This window comes from Ahaetulla prasina, chromosome 2, assembly GCF_028640845.1.
Source record: "Ahaetulla prasina isolate Xishuangbanna chromosome 2, ASM2864084v1, whole genome shotgun sequence".
NCBI classification, from domain to species: domain Eukaryota; kingdom Metazoa; phylum Chordata; class Lepidosauria; order Squamata; family Colubridae; genus Ahaetulla; species Ahaetulla prasina.
The window spans coordinates 132,326,817-132,342,718 of record NC_080540.1 but is presented as its reverse complement, the minus strand read 5'-3'; the positions used below and the strand labels follow the sequence as shown (position 1 = coordinate 132,342,718).

Sequence of the window (15,902 nt, the reverse complement as noted above, 5' to 3'; positions counted from 1 at the left end):
CAGACCCTTCAGACCCTTCTGAAGAATCACTACGCACCAGCCCCGTCCAAATACGTTCGTGATGCGAGTTTGGGGAGCGCAGGCAACAGGAAGGCGAGTCTATCAGCGACTACATGGCAGCCCTGAGACAAGCCTCCAAGCATTGCGAGTACCGCGATCTGGACGAAGAGCTGCTGGAACAACTTATACGGGGGGTCAGAGACATCCGTTTGAGGAGACGGTTGCTAGCCAAGAGCAACCTGACATTGGCAAACGCTCTGGACGAAGCCAGAGCCCATGAGATGTCCAACCATGCAGCAGACACCTTACAAAAGCGACTCACGCCGATGGCGGGCGCAAAGCCGAGCACAGTCCACCACGAAGAAACCTATCGTGAGTCAACCAGCGAAGAGGAGGAAGAAGTCCACTACACCGGAAAATCGACAAAGAGTTAGACAAATTAGTCAGCCAGGGGATACTAGTGCCAGTTGACCATGCCAAATGGGAGACGCCAATCGTCACCCCTATAAAACCAGACGGGTCCATAAGAATTTGCGCTGATTACAAGGCTACCTTGAACAAAGCATTGCAAAAGAGCGCCTACCCAGTTCCAGTAGTGCAACACTTATTGCACTCACTAGGGCACGGACAAGTTTTCGCCAAATTAGACTTGGCACAAGCGTACCAACAGCTACCCGTAGATGCTAGCACAGCTGAAGCCCAGACTATTGTAACGCACCGGGGTGCCTTTAAGTGCACCCGGTTACAGTTTGGGGTGAGTGTGGCCCCGGGGCTATTCCAAAATTTGATGGAGCGGCTTCTACAAGGGTTACCAGGAGTCGTACCCTATTTCGATGATGTGTTGGTATCAGGGGAAGATTTAGGAGAACTGGGGAAGCGGTTAAGGAAAGTTTTGGCCATTTTTAGGTCGGCAGGATTAAAAGTCAAAGCAAGCAAGTGTCAGATAGGGGTCGAATCTGTTGAATTTTTGGGGTATAGAATAGACAAAAAAGGGATTCACCCCACGGAGAGCAAAGTCAAGGCGATAAAGAGAGCCCCAGCACCCAAAAACAAGACAGAACTCCAGGCTTTCCTGGGTCTGGTAAACTTTTACGCCGTGTTTTTAAAAGATAAGGCAACCGTTGCTGAACCGCTGCATAAATTGCTAGGAAAAAACACTGCTTGGTCGTGGGGGAAGTCAGAGAATAGGGCATTTGAGGCAGTAAAAAGTTTGCTATCAAGCGATAGCCTGTTAATACAATACAATAACAGACTGCCGTTAGTATTGGTTTGTGATGCGTCCCCCTATGGAGTAGGAGCTGTACTTAGCCACAGACTCCCAAACGGCACTGAAGCCCCTATAGCGTTCTATTCACGAACGATGTCCCCGGCTGAGAGGAATTACAGCCAGCTAGATAGGGAGGCTCTCGCAATAGTGTCAGGGGTGAAAAAATTTCACGAATACGTTTTTGGGAGAGACTTTGAAATTATCACTGACCACAGACCACTATTGGGATTACTGGCTGGCGACCGCCCAACGCCAGTGGCACTATCACCCCGGCTGACCAGATGGACTATCTTTTTGGCCGCCTACTCTTACAAACTGCAGCATCGACCTGGAAAAGAGCTGGGGCATGCGGACGCATTGAGCAGATGCCCATTGCCCGGGGAAATCGAGGACCCTACTCCGGGCACCCCCGTTCTACTAATTGACTCTTTGGACTCAGGGCCAGTCACATCGCAGGAAGTGGCTCGGGCCTCCTACCGGGACGTTGTTTTAAGGACTGTAATCAGTTGGGTTCAAAGGGGATGGCCCGCTGCGCCGGGCGAACGTTTTAAGGAATTTGTAAAGAAAAAAGGGGAATTGTCCGTACAAGGGGGGTGCCTGCTCTGGGGGGATAGGGTGGTAGTCCCAGAGAAACTGAGGAAAAAAGTTCTGGAACTCCTGCATGAGGGTCACCCAGGAATTGTGAGGATGAAGGGTTTGGCTAGGAGCTATGTCTGGTGGCCCCTAATGGACAGGGAAATCAGTGACAGGGTTGGCCGATGCCAAGTATGTCAGGAATCCAGACCACTACCGCCTACGGCCCCAGTTTTGGAGTGGGAGAAACCCCAAGGCCCTTGGTCCCGCATACACATTGATTTTGCCGGCCCCTTCCACGGCCAAACATTTCTAATTGTGGTGGATGCATTCTCCAAATGGCTGGAGATCATCCTAATGAAATCCACAACCGCGGGAGCTGTCATCTCAGCACTAAAACACCTTTTCGCCACGCACGGGCTACCGGACACCCTCGTGTCCGATAACGGCCCACAGTTCACCGCAGCATTATTTGAAGGGTACCTGGCTGAAGAGGGTATCCGACATGCCCTCTCAGCGCCGTTCCACCCTGCGTCGAACGGCCTTGCTGAACGTTTTGTTCGGAGTGCGAAAGAAGCGCTGTCCCGAAGCGGCCCCGGCGATTGGCAGGCACAAATCGACGCATTCCTAACCGTCCAACACAGGACCCCCTGTGTGGCCACCGGCCGCAGCCCAGCCGAGCTATTAATGGGGCGGAAGCTACGGTGCCCGCTAGACCGGCTACACCCGAACTATGTACAGGACGGGTTCAAAACAAAACCAGATAAAATCCGAGAGTTAAACATAGGAGACTCGGTATGGGCACATAATTACAGCGACGGCCCTAACTGGAAGAGGGGAATAGTCATAGACAAAACGGGCCCCAAATCTTATCTAGTGGAACTAGACGATGGTAGAGTCTGGAGGCGCCACATAGATCAATTAAGAAACAGATTGAGCGATAAGGCAGAATTAGGCGAGAGCAGCCCTGACTATGATTTAATTAACCCCACAGCTGACCGGAGCCAAGAACAAACAGAAAGCGTAAGCAAAGAACCAAACAGAGACTTATCTGAGTCAGGCGAGGTCCAGCGACGCCCTCCGGTCCCTCTAGAGGACAGCAGGTCCGAGCCGGCGAATAATCCAGGGCCGGATGGCCGGGAGGAGGAGCTCAGAGGAACGAAAAGTCCCTCCGGCAAGCTCGACTCAACTCCAGAAAGTGAACTGCGCAGGTCCGGGAGAGTCAGAAGACGCCCCACGTACCTGCAGGACTACGTAGAGAAGTAATATGCAAATACTGGCAAAGTGCCTTCTGGGAGGGAAGGAGTGTAATGTATTACTGTAAGTTTTGGCGGGAGTTTTAGGCGGGAAATATCTCGCTTCTGATTGGATGCAGCCTCAGGCTGAAGTGTATATAAGGAGAGGTTTTTCTCCAGAGTGTTGCTGGGTCACACTATATTAAAGAGCTGTTGTCACTAACCTGGTCTCCTGCCTCGTCAATACCCAAACTTAACATGCTCCTTATAGAAAAATGCAAGGCAGGAAAATAAAGAAATGCACAGAGGAGGAAATAAATAGAGGGATCAAAAACTATATAAAATTGTGTGAGAAAGAGACTGATTTATATACTGTGTTGGAAAATGATAATGGTCAGATCATTGGTCCTTCTGGTCTAGCAAATTTTCAGGAATGTCTTTCATCACCTTTTATACTTTTAAAAATGATCGATGCTAACAATTTCTCCACAAAAACAGCAATGATATTGCTGGCCTTCATGGGAATTTCAAGCCATCAAGGCCCATGGTGGATGCATTTTGGAAATTGCACATCTAGAAGGCGATAGGTTCTCTATCCCAACCTACAGAAATCTGCATGCAAAATGTGTGCTTCCTTCCCTGCTAGCATGGAGGAAGTTCCAAAAGATATTGGCAAAGGGTTGAAGAACAAACTGGAGGCCAAATGAGGCCTTGGCCACAAGCATGCTGGGAAATAAATGAAGAAAAGGGAGTGTATTGAAGTGTGAACCTGAAAGGCCAATCACGGAGGAGCATCTAAAAGAGAGCTTGAGGCTGCAGAAACAACTAAGTTGCAAACTGGATTCATGAATTATATTGGTGGCTCCCAGAAAAAAGCAAATGAGAAGATATGGGCTGCCACATAGGTCAGCTCTTGATGAGCTGAGCAGCATCCCATCAAAGAAGATAAACAGCTAATTCCAGAGTTCTCCTGAGTTTCTAAAAGGCTATGATAAAAAGTCTACCTCTTATTCCTCCTGAAGCAAATACTCTATTATTGCTTTTGAAAAATAATCGTTAGTACTTGAGGAGTAGGGTAAGGATTTTTCTTTCTAGACAATATTGGGTTCCATCCAGGAGTGAAATCCAGCAGGTTTTGACAGGTTCTGGAGAACCGGTAGCAGAAATTTTGAGTAGTTTGAAGAACCGGCACATGCCACCTCTGGCTGGCCTCAGAATAGGGTGGGAATGGAGATTTTGCAATATCCTTCCCCTGGAGTGGGGTGGGAATGGAGATTTTGCAGTATCCTTCCCTTGCCACGCCCACCAAGCCAGCCCACCAAGCCATACCACACCCACCAAGCCAAGCCCACAGAACCGGTAGTAAAAAAAAATGGATTTCATCACTGGTTCCATTCTTTTGAAGAATGCCAGGCACAAGGAGTATTGAGTACACATCCATTTTAGAAACCTTCCAGGGAGCTTCATTCACAATATAAGCAAAATCTAGGAAATACCAGGATGCAGGAGTTAATGTGGTACCACCCCAGTTGTAAGGACTGCTTTGAACTGGCATGGACCAAAGCAGAGCACTGGAACACGGGCAGTGTTGATTTCTTCCTAAGCCCTTAGAATGTGCAGCATATTTTATAATTTTAGCTTGCATACATCCAAGATTTAGGAGGGGGGGACGGGAGAATAATGTTTCCACCGAAGAAGAACTCGTTGCCTTCAAGGCCAGCACAAGCCTTGTTAACTTTGTCATTTTTAGCTCTAGAAACAAGAGGTAGAAAAGAGAGAACGTCTTTGCCTCTGGAGTGCTGCCAAGGGTGTTTAAAAGCAGCAGGTTTTATTGAACACAATATTCCCAGAACGCAAAGAGAGAGAAACAGAAATGGTGTGGTAGATAAGACAACAGCACCAGGCAGCCACATATGAAATTACTGCAGTGACCTTGAATAAAAGAGCCATCAAGAAGATAAACAGCTAATTCCAGAGTTCTCCTGAGTTTCTAAAAGGCTATGATAAAAAGTCTACCTCTTATTCCTCCTGAAGCAAATACTCTATTATTGCTTTTGAAAAATAATCGTTAGTACTTGAGGAGTAGGGTAAGGATTTTTCTTTCTAGACAATATTGGGTTCCATCCAGGAGTGAAATCCAGCAGGTTTTGACAGGTTCTGGAGAACCGGTAGCAGAAATTTTGAGTAGTTTGGAGAACCGGCACATGCCACCTCTGGCTGGCCTCAGATTAGGGTGGGAATGGAGATTTTGCAATATCCTTCCCCTGGAGTGGGGTGGGAATGGAGATTTTGCAGTATCCTTCCCTTGCCACGCCCACCAAGCCAGCCCACCAAGCCATACCACACCCACCAAGTCAAGCCCACAGAACCGGTAGTTAAAAAAAATGGATTTCATCACTGGTTCCATTCTTTTGAAGAATGCCAGGCACAAGGAGTATTGAGTACACATCCATTTTAGAAACCTTCCAGGGAGCTTCATTCACAATATAAGCAAAATCTAGGAAATACCAGGATGCAGGAGTTAATGTGGTACCACCCCAGTTGTAAGGACTGCTTTGAACTGGCATGGACCAAAGCAGAGCACTGGAACACGGGCAGTGTTGATTTCTTCCTAAGCCCTTAGAATGTGCAGCATATTTTATAATTTTAGCTTGCATACATCCAAGATTTAGGAGGGGGGGGCGGGAGAATAATGTTTCCACCGAAGAAGAACTCGTTGCCTTCAAGGCCAGCACAAGCCTTGTTAACTTTGTCATTTTTAGCTCTAGAAACAAGAGGTAGAAAAGAGAGAACGTCTTTGCCTATGGAGTGCTGCCAAGGGTGTTTAAAAGCAGCAGGTTTTATTGAACACAATATTCCCAGAACGCAAAGAGAGAGAAACAGAAATGGTGTGGTAGATAAGACAACAGCACCAGGCAGCCACATATGAAATTACTGCAGTGACCTTGAATAAAAGAGCCATCAAGAAGGGAACAGGAGGCAGTGAAGAAGATAAGCAGCAATCATTCCAGACTGCCAAAAATTCCTTATGTTCGTGACACATTCCAGAAGAAGAGCTGCCGCCCAGTCAATGGGGAATGGCAGGGCAAGCTCTCCTGTATCCTGATGCCAGGTTTTCTCAGCTGCAACAAACCAGAGAAGGCATCCCTCTCATACGGCTCCAGCTCTTCTTTTTTTTTTAAACATGCAAAGCTTGGAAAGAGTTTTCTGGTGGAGTGGCTCATCATTTCTGAGTTGCCCAATAATATCCTGTGTTATTTTTTTTTTGAAGCATCATCCATATTTTACTCCCCATCAGAGAAAGGAGAATAGTCGTAACTTCAGAACTGGATAAATCCAGGAAAAGCTTAGCAACGGGAAGAAAACATGGATGGGAAAGGACATAAGAGAAGAGGTGAAACTTTGCTGCTCTCCTTTTTTTCCTTCTTTGGTTGTCTCTCCATAGAGGGAAAAGGATGATAAACTGCCTGTTTCTCAGAATAAAGGACTTTTATTTTACTTGGGCATCAAAAGCATTGACAGTGTTTTAAAACCAAGGATGGAAAGAAGCCGTTTCTTTTGCTCAGATGTGGTAGTAAATGGATGGAAGCAAATGGCCATGTGGGGTTGTGGAAGCAATTTCTAGCAGAGTACAATCCTCAAGCACTGGAGACAAGCATGAAAAGAAGACTACCTCAATACATCAAACAATTGTCTTTAAAACTCCCTCAAGAAATTCAGGGTTTCTGAGAAATTTCTCCAGGGAGATTCCCGTATGGAGAACTTTTCCTCTTCTTTTATTTTTTTTGCCCCCCACCGCTTCTCTGAGAAGTCAAGGCAGGAAACCAACTTCCTCATCCTTTGAGGAAGCTGCTACACTGGCATCTAATTAAGGGGAAAGACTGAAACTGGTAGAGTGAAAACAATTTCGACTTTCCACAGCTGACCCAAAACACAAAACAACACATTGCCGGGGAAAGGGACTTCAATGGCTTCATAATGCAAGCGAGCAAACCAGTCCTGCTGCAATAGATGCGCTCATTCTGCCAGAGGGAGCTCTGGGCTTCTTTTCCCGAGGACTGATGGCATCTCTGATGGCACCTCTGAAAGAGGGACCTTCCCCACTGAGGCACCGAGGGGGCGCTGGGGTTGATGGCGAGGCGTCTCCTCAGGTCAGGAGCACTCGTGGATGGTCCCGCTCACGGGCTGCCACGTGGTTCGGGACTCTCGGCTGGCACTCACCGCTCTGCCCTCCGTGCGCGCATGCGACGCGGCGGCAGGCAGCCCAGCCCCACCAGCCGGAATTACATAATCTTGCCGCGATCCCGATCTGGTCCCTCAGCCAGAGGAAGCCACAGGCAAACAAACAAGGGACGCGGGGAATTGGAGTGCCGATTTGATTAGGATCACACACGCACACAACCTGCCTACCAGCGCGGGGAACACACGTACGCACCTAGGGGAAAATCCGGAGGAGTTGCGGGAGGCAGCCGCTGCCTAGCAGAGGCCCGATCTTTCTAACTAAATGCGCCGGGGGAGGGACAGAAACGGGGGGGGGGGAGGGTGGTAAGCGGGGACCGTCGCGAACCAGCGGCCTCAGCGGCAGCAGGACACCGCAACCCGCAAGAGCGCCCGGAGGAAGGCAACCGGCTATCCCAGGCTGGCCTCCGCATCACCGTCATTCCGACACCGAGTGAGGGAAGCAGCCTCGTCGGCGCCAACCGCAACTATCGCCTCCCCTCTCTCCCTTGTCCCTGCTTTAGGGCAATATCCTCGGCGGGAATAGAAAGAAACGAAGATCTCCCGACGCGGCTGAAAACTTCAAGCGCCGTACTGTGGGGAGCCCGGGGAGGGGGAGGGAGAGGGGGGGAGGGCCCGGGGGGTGGGGGTTGGGGGGAGAGCGTCCTTGAGGCTGAGTGTTGTCAAAGTACTGCTGACTCTCCGAGCGGGCTTCACTGCAGTCAGGAGAGCTTTCGGCGTCCAGAACTTTCCTTTCACTCCCTCCTCCCTTCCCGAACCACTTTCCCAATCGAGCCGCTGCCGCCGTCGTACCTGCCGCCTCGGGTTCCTGCTCTTCGCCGGGGCTTGGTTCGGCAGCGCCATCGGGCAGGAGCGAGCGCGGGGATAGATCAGGTTTGCTAGAGACAGATGCACAGCGATCACCAACTGAGGAGGAGGAGGAGCTGCGGCAAGGAGGAGGGGCCTTCTCACCTCGGGCTTCGCCGCGCTCTACTCTCCAGGGCCGGGGAGCGCGGGCTGCGGGCGGCAGGTGGCGAGGTCCTCCTCAGCTGCTACCGCAGCTTAGCCCTGCCCAGAGCGAGCTCAACCCGGATTCGTCAGCGCAGCGCTCCGCGCCTAACCCGCGCACCGGGTACCTGGCGCGGAGGTGGGGCGCACCGCCTTTCCACCGCCGCGTCAGGCAGGCCAGGTGCGCGCGCGTTCCGGTTGAGAGGAAGCCTGGTCTGGCCGCCACGGTGGAAAGTTGCTCGGGTCTCTGGACGGGACTGTTCGGATCATCGCCGGACCCTCGTGCGAGTCCTACCCGGTGGCTGCTATGCTGCTGCCGGTAACGGCCCCCTTTCTACCCTTTGACCAAACCCGCCTCCTACTTTCGCGCCTTCTCTCTGGAAATCTGGAGCGAGATCTGACCAAGATATTATGAAAGGGGAGGACACCCGCAGGGACTCGCGTGTTTCGGCGGTGTTTTCAGCGGCTGTGAAAGGATCGGAGCTGTGAGGGAGGTTCACAGGACTTTTCTGTCGCCAGAAACCCAAAGCCGCACGCGAGGCCTCCCACCATGAGGTTGTTGATGCTTTCTCAAAGTCTCTTCAGCAAGATTTTGACAGGCGCGAGAGCCTCACTGAAACGGAGGTAAAGCCGTTCCCACGAGCGAGGGAACGGCTTTACCTCTATATGGAGCCTCCCTCGTCCCTTGCCGCCGGCCCCCCAAAGCTCTCACCAGTCTCTTGCCTTTTCACCTCCTATCTGAATCGGAGGCGGGTGATTTTCGGGCGCGCGCACTTACTCACTGTACCCACTCTGTTTACTCATAGCGGGTAATCCCTTCTTCTTCTCCGGAGTGAAAATAAATCTTCAGCTTTCTATGCACACTAAACCTGCGAACTGGCTCCCTTTTCTCACCAAAACTCAAGCTGTGTGTGAGAAGACTTCTCTGCATTGTCGAAACGCCCAGTAGAATACAGGGTGGTCATTGGCATTGGCATCCTTCAGTCTCAAAAGACTATGGTATTGTGCTCTGAAAAGAGATCCTAAAACAGCATCTAGTGCAGGGGTCTCCAACCTTGGCAACTTTAAGCCTGGCGGACTTCAACTCCCAGGACTTAAAGTTGAAGTCCGCCAGGCTTAAAGTTGCCAAGGTTGGAGTCCTCTGATCTAGTGTGACTAAAAAGACCAATTCAAGAGTGGCAATCCCTTCCACACTGAGGGCAGATACATTCTGTCCCCTGCCCAGCCCCCAGATTTCGCTGGTTCCGGGACTGCCTCTTTGCCTTAGCCTGCCAAACAAATGTCTCTTCGAATTGGAGAAGGCCTTGCTGCGTCTTTAGCCTCCAAGCTGAACGATTGGAGGTCAAGGTTTCCCAGTTGTTAATGTCCATTCCCAGGGCCTTTAGGTCCCTCTTGCAGATATCCTTTTGTCGCAGCTGCGGTTTTCCTCTGAGGCGCTTTCCCTGCACTAATTCTCCATACAGGAGATCTTTCGAAATCCGACCAAGGGTGTATAGGGAAGCGTTGTTGTCGTCCGTCCCCCATCGTCCCCCCCCCAAGGCCCTACTGCTCAGGAAGGTCCTTAGCTTTCTCTTGCAAAGTCCGGCCAGTTGCAGTTCATCTGGGCAATTGGGAGGTGGGATGTGGAGCTGGAGGAGCCCCGCAGAAGTAAGACTGCCAAAGAAGCAAGGCCAGAGAACCAACCTAGTCCGAGGCACTGGATTTGACACCTCGTTAAGGATGGCAGGTTTCTTACAGAGTCCTATCAGGAGGCAATCTAGAGTGCTGCTGCTGCTGTCCTGCATGGGGCCACTGCTGCTGCTGCTGCTGCTGTCCTGGATCTTTCCGGAAAAGTTGATCAGGCTGCTGAGAATTCATCTGGGCTTTTCCTGGAGATCACAGTGATTACAGCAAATAGCAAAATGCAGAGGGCACTAGAGAGGTGGATTATAAGGGCCATCAAACGCAGAAACCCTACCACTAAGTGTAGCAATGCCAGAATTTGATTAATAAAGGGGCAGGATAGGTTGCTCACAGGAAAGTATAGTTCACTGACTTTGTAAAGACTGAGCCTCTCTACTAAGGCACCTTTGGAAAGAAGCTAGAACATTATGGCTACATTTATCTCACCTTTTCTCAGCTGGGGTCTGCAGAGCTCTCGGATTTTCTATTGAAAAGTTTTCATTCATAACCCAGATTTTTTAATATATTCCAAGCAGTGTTGACTAGAGGTTGTAGAAGTTGAAGGCCAAATAACCAGAGACATAGCTAGAAGAATACCAAAATTCTGCTCCCTGATTTTTAATGAAGGCTGTTTCTTTTCAACTGATTGAGGACAATATATTTTAACAGAGTGGGGAGGGCATGCTGAGCAGCCCACTGTCTCTCTCCAAGTACTGGGGAAAAAAGCCATTTGACCCATTCTCCCCAAACAAATGATTTTGGCAAAGATTTTGGGATACGTGTCATGGCTGACCTCCATTTCCCATCCCTTGGCTTGAATATGGCATGTGCTTATTAATTGTGATGCCAGTTCTGCAATTAGCAATGGACATATTGTTTAATAGAGACAGATGACAGAATAGAGATCAGACATGTAAAGAGGTGAGACTTGGGAAATTTTATTTAAAATATTATAAAGTTTATCTATGACATCTTAAACATACCTGGAATTATAGAACAATCTAGGCTGTCAATTAGTTAAATTCCTTGAAAAACAAGTTTTATCCCTAAATTTTGGGTATGGCCCTAAATTTATAAACTATGAATTTATAGTTTGCATCTAGGTATCCGATACCTGCTATTTGCACAGAAAAATCAAAAAGCTGTATTTGTACTTTTTAAATATTTTCTTTGAAAGCAAGACGCTTCAAAATACCAAACCAAAGCAGAAATAGGTTTTACCTCTCCCCACATCCCATCGCTTCAGATTCTATCAAGATTCCCATTCCTGCATTTTCACAAGGAAATGTGAAGTAGTAAGGATGGATTTTAATTAGCTCAACATTTTTGGGAGAGAAACTTTGCCAAATATGGTTCTTCCAGAAAATGTATATATAACTCTTTTCTTTCAAAAGATAAAGGAAGGCTCAAGAGCACATCCTTTAGATCCTAATCAATAAGGAAAACTAAGGGAATATACTGAGAGATGGTTTAATGTGTTTTCCACCAGCCTGTGAGGCAACACAAAGAATGCCAGCATCGGTTTGCTCTGTATGGATAGCCAGCCTCTACTCTGCCCTATTAACAAGACAGAGAGGTGATGCTTTTCTCAGTTTTATTAGTGTCAAATTAAGGTACAGTGATTTGTATCCCATTTTTCCCTCCCACCTGCCAGGCAGGAAAAACAAGCACCAACTGCCTTCATAATAGGAAGGATGAGGGAATCCTCTTTGGAGGCAGGGAGAGCTGGCAACTGGGGGAAAGAGTGGGGAGCACGCTTGGTAACTTTCAAAGCAAGACCCTACTTCTCCAGGCAGAATTTGGTAGGTGAACAGCAGCTGTCTCCTCAGGTCACTCAAGCTCTCTTCTTTTTCTGTGAAATTATGGCCCTTGCCAATAGTTGCTGGTGTTTCCCTCCTTTCCCTGCGGTGATGCCCCAGCCCATAACTCTGCTGCTGTTAGGATGACATGCTCTTCTAGAAAGACACTGATTTCTTTCTAGAGCAGGGGTGTCAAACTTGCAGCATCACATCATCATGTGACGTATCGCAACTCCCCCCCTTCGCTAAACCAGGGGTGGGCGTGGCCAGCGCATGACCCATCCGGCCTATGGGCCATGAGTTTGATGTTCTAGAGCTTTTTTCATCCTTCAGGAAAATTGGTCAAGGCTTCTTCATTTTGCTGGCTCTACCATCTAGTCGCGCTGATCCATTCTGGTCCTGGAGCTTTCCTAGATTTTAGTGATGGTTTCATTATTACCGCAAAAGATTAAGAGTGGGCAAGAATATCCTCCAGACCAAATCAGGTTGTGATTTCCTTCTCCCAATCTTCCCCAGTTTTTTTTTTTCTAAATGTGATCAGTGTTCAGGGGAAGGAATGCAGGAGCAATTGGAAAAGAGGAGCATACCCACAACCACTAAACACAATCATCACAGGCTGGGCAGATTTCAGTTACTATTGCATTATCATCACCACAATCACTTCTGAACCAGCACATATGGTACATTTGCAAGGTCTGTGTTGGAAGAAGACAGAAAACACCACTCTATGACACTTGGCTATAGGCAAGGGAGAAGAGGAAGCATGTGTCCTTCAATATAATATTGAAGGTATTATAGGTGTCCTTCAAGCTAATATCAGGCTCTACGGATGTGCCCTTAGTCAAGGAAGTGGAGGTTACAGGAACAGTGAGGGAGCGTGATTGGTCCATGCTGGAATTCTTGATTATAAAGGAATTTAAACCTGAGTGTAGTTAGATTTGAAACATTTAAAAACCAGATTTTTATACTTTCAGAGCAATGAAAAATAGTCACTTCAAAATAAAATGAGATCAGCAGAAAATAAATTTAATAATAAATAAAAAATAAGATTCCAGGACAGGAAATGCTAACGGAAAATGGAACTCGAGATTTGTGGGAGTTTCTAACACCCATGCTACAAAAGCAAACGATTTGTAGCAGTGTGTTGGGACTTCAAAAAGACAAATGTGATTTTATGTTGTATTGACACACTTACAATTTTCGGTCACAGGGCGATTTGATCAGATACCATCTCAAATACTGTTTCCAGTTCTGGATGTCACACTTTAAGGATTCAGATAAACTGGAACAGGTTGAGGGAAGATTAATTAAGGGATCCAAAACAATCCTAGGAAAAGTGATTGAAGGAACTGGTTTTGTTTAACTCTGAGAAAAATGAGGGAGGACATGATAGCATGCTTGAAATATCAAAAAGGGTATCACACAGAAAGTTAGGACTTCACTTTTCTCCTTGCAGATTGGAAATCTGAAAAAAAAATGGTTTGAAGCTGCAAGAAGGCAAATTTTGTTTGAATGTTAGGGGAAAAAAATCCAACAGAAAGATGAGTTTGACAATGGAACAAATTACCCACTGAAGTGATGGTCTTTCTTTGGCTATCTGTGTTTGAGCAAGGGTTAAATATCATCTTTCAGTGATATTTTAATCATTCCTGGATGAAGCAGGAAGTTGGAGATGATGACATAAATGACCCCCTCCAATTCTATGTCTGGGTGATTAAGATAAAGGACTCATTGACGTTAGTTATGTTTGAAGTTGGCTGAAAAGTACACAGAAGAAAGAGGAAAGGGGCTTGCAAAAACCTCTTCCCCTGTTCATATTATAGCTCTCTGAGACAAAGTGGCTGAAACATTTATTGACTTTCATGGCAACAATGGATCTATCAGCATGGCAAAGTAGGCATTTGAGAGCTGTATTTGGCTGGTAGGCACCCAATAATCAATCCAAATAAAAATCATAAAGTACCCTTACAATCAGTTATGTGAGGGTGATTGTAGGAACTAGATATTCCCATACAACACATATGGGCAAGCTGTAGACCGCATATGGCTCTCAATTGCTCTCTTTGTCTGTCTATCATCACTCCACTTACTTTTTCTCCATCATCCAGCAGTTCAGCCATTAGGTGGGCTGCCAGGAACAGATTGTTTCTGAATGCAATCAGAACAGGAAAATAGCAAGCTTAATAAAGACAGTGAAGCAGTTGACGTCTCTGTTCCCATACCTCACTGCTCCTTAGTGACAATGATGTTTCTGTTGCTGATAACAGAAGTGGAACTGTGAATTTGATAAGGACTACTGAATAGAGGCCTTAACCTCATGAGAAAGAGGAGAGGAGATGAAAAGAGAGAATGAGCCCAGTATATAGATGGATAAATACATTCCACTCACTTGCATAGCTCTTAAATATTTCCACTGGGCTAATGTGGTTACCAAAGTCCACCTCCATATACCATCAATATTGTAAAATTTTGGCATCATATACCTAGTTACTATTTTTCAGATGGCGAGAGAACTTACTGTATTCAGATATATTTGTCTATACTAGGGGTAGTCAACCTTTTTATACCTACCGCCCACTTTTGTATCTCTGTTAGTAGTAAAATTTTCTAACCGCCCACCGGTTCCACAGTAATGCGCCAGGTATCATCGTCTGCACATGCCTCTCGCGCATCGTGGATTGGGTTTGGGGGGGCGCTGGCTACCAGCACTGCTTGTCTGTTACAGTTGGGTTGTGTGGGGGGAGATGCACGAGCTATTCTGGGATGAGGCTTTGTTTGGCACTATAGCGCCATTTAGTTCACTTATGTAACGTGAACGAAACTTATGTGTGGGTGATACAAATAGTATATTTTCAGAAATTTAAATTGTCATGGGGAATTTTATGAAAACCTAATGAAAATGTTTTTAAATAATACTATGAAATTTTTTTAAAAAGTCAATTAAATTAAAAAAAAGGAAAGTACTTCACCATCGGACAAAACCCCTACTGCCCACCATGAAAGCTGGAATGCCCACTGGTGGGCGGTAGGGACCAGGTTGACTACCACTGGTCTATACAAAAGCCTGCAGGAGAGACACAATTAATCTCTAATCTTTCATAAATAAAACTTCTCTGATACTATTAATATGTGTGTACATATATAATTTATTTTATCAAATTATCAATTAGACAAAGGATGCTTTAGTCTTTTCTAGAGCATTTTTTTTATTAAAAAAGTTTTACAAAAACAAAAAGAAAAAAAATTTTTTTAACAATTATTCCACCCCTCCACCCCTCCCTCCCTTCCCCTTCCCTCCACCCTTCCCCCCACAGACTTCCCAGAACAAAATACAGGGTATAAAGTCTAACAATCATAAACTAGAATACAACAAAAACCATAACTCATAGTCTCTCCTCTCCCTTTGCACCCTTAACTCCCCTTTCCTAGAGCATTCTTCTTTACCGTCTCAAAGAGGAAAACCATTTTGTTCACCATTGAATTCAGCAGTCCATAAACCTGAATGAAAGATCAAATTCAAATAAGCTTTTTTTTATTTAGAAGTAAATGTTGAATCTATTCTTAGCGGACATACAATGAACCAAGCCCACATATTTTTACAAATTATTTTACTCTTCCAGAACAACATTGCCAGGGAGGGTATTATGTAATAGTTTATCCCACACATTTTGGTAACCTACTTTGTTGCTCCATACCTGAATGTAATGTACAGTTCCTATCTGAAAATTATTGACACTGAAATCCAATAAATAATACATCTGAAGGGTGCCAAATTAGAGAAGTCAGCTAGAGAACATATTCCTGGAAAGCATTATGTAGCTATAATAATCTGTTCCATGTGCTTGATATAAAATGAGTGTGTACTATATCTGCTCCTTATGCTATTAAGGGTATTGTGTATGTAGCGGGAATCAATTGCTATTTCTACATATTTTCCCTGGAGTTGAGGCTTTGCAGCTGAGTTTGTATACTATCTTTGTTAGGAACTGAAGCCCAGCCCACAGCATAACTTCACACTGGTTAGGGATTTTGAGAGCACAAGTATAGCACATTTGAGAATGCCTAACCAGGGAAAGTTGCTATATGCTGATACTAAACCCCTTTTGTCAAGGATTTTTTTTCCTTTTAATACATCCATTT

General features: G+C 46.4%; 2 protein-coding genes across 5 annotated transcripts in view; both read right to left on the bottom strand.

The window, feature by feature from the left end:
- EPN3 (epsin 3) overlaps positions 1-9,187 on the bottom strand; it is a 56,089-nt gene extending 46,902 nt beyond the window's left edge. Inside the window, exon 1 of one of the 4 annotated variants that reach the window (XM_058165609.1) lies at positions 8,107-9,187. The gene's annotated coding sequence lies outside the window, so the exon portion shown is untranslated. The remainder of the gene's footprint in view (positions 1-8,106) is intronic. The other 3 variants (XM_058165607.1, XM_058165606.1, XM_058165608.1) reach the window with 3 other exon arrangements.
- Positions 9,188-15,086: 5,899 nt separating this feature from the next.
- MYCBPAP (MYCBP associated protein) overlaps positions 15,087-15,902 on the bottom strand; it is a 50,938-nt gene continuing 50,122 nt past the window's right edge. The window contains exon 19 of the mRNA XM_058172455.1: positions 15,087-15,260. Coding sequence (XP_058028438.1) covers positions 15,174-15,260 — 87 coding nt within the window. The 3' untranslated portion in view covers positions 15,087-15,173. The remainder of the gene's footprint in view (positions 15,261-15,902) is intronic.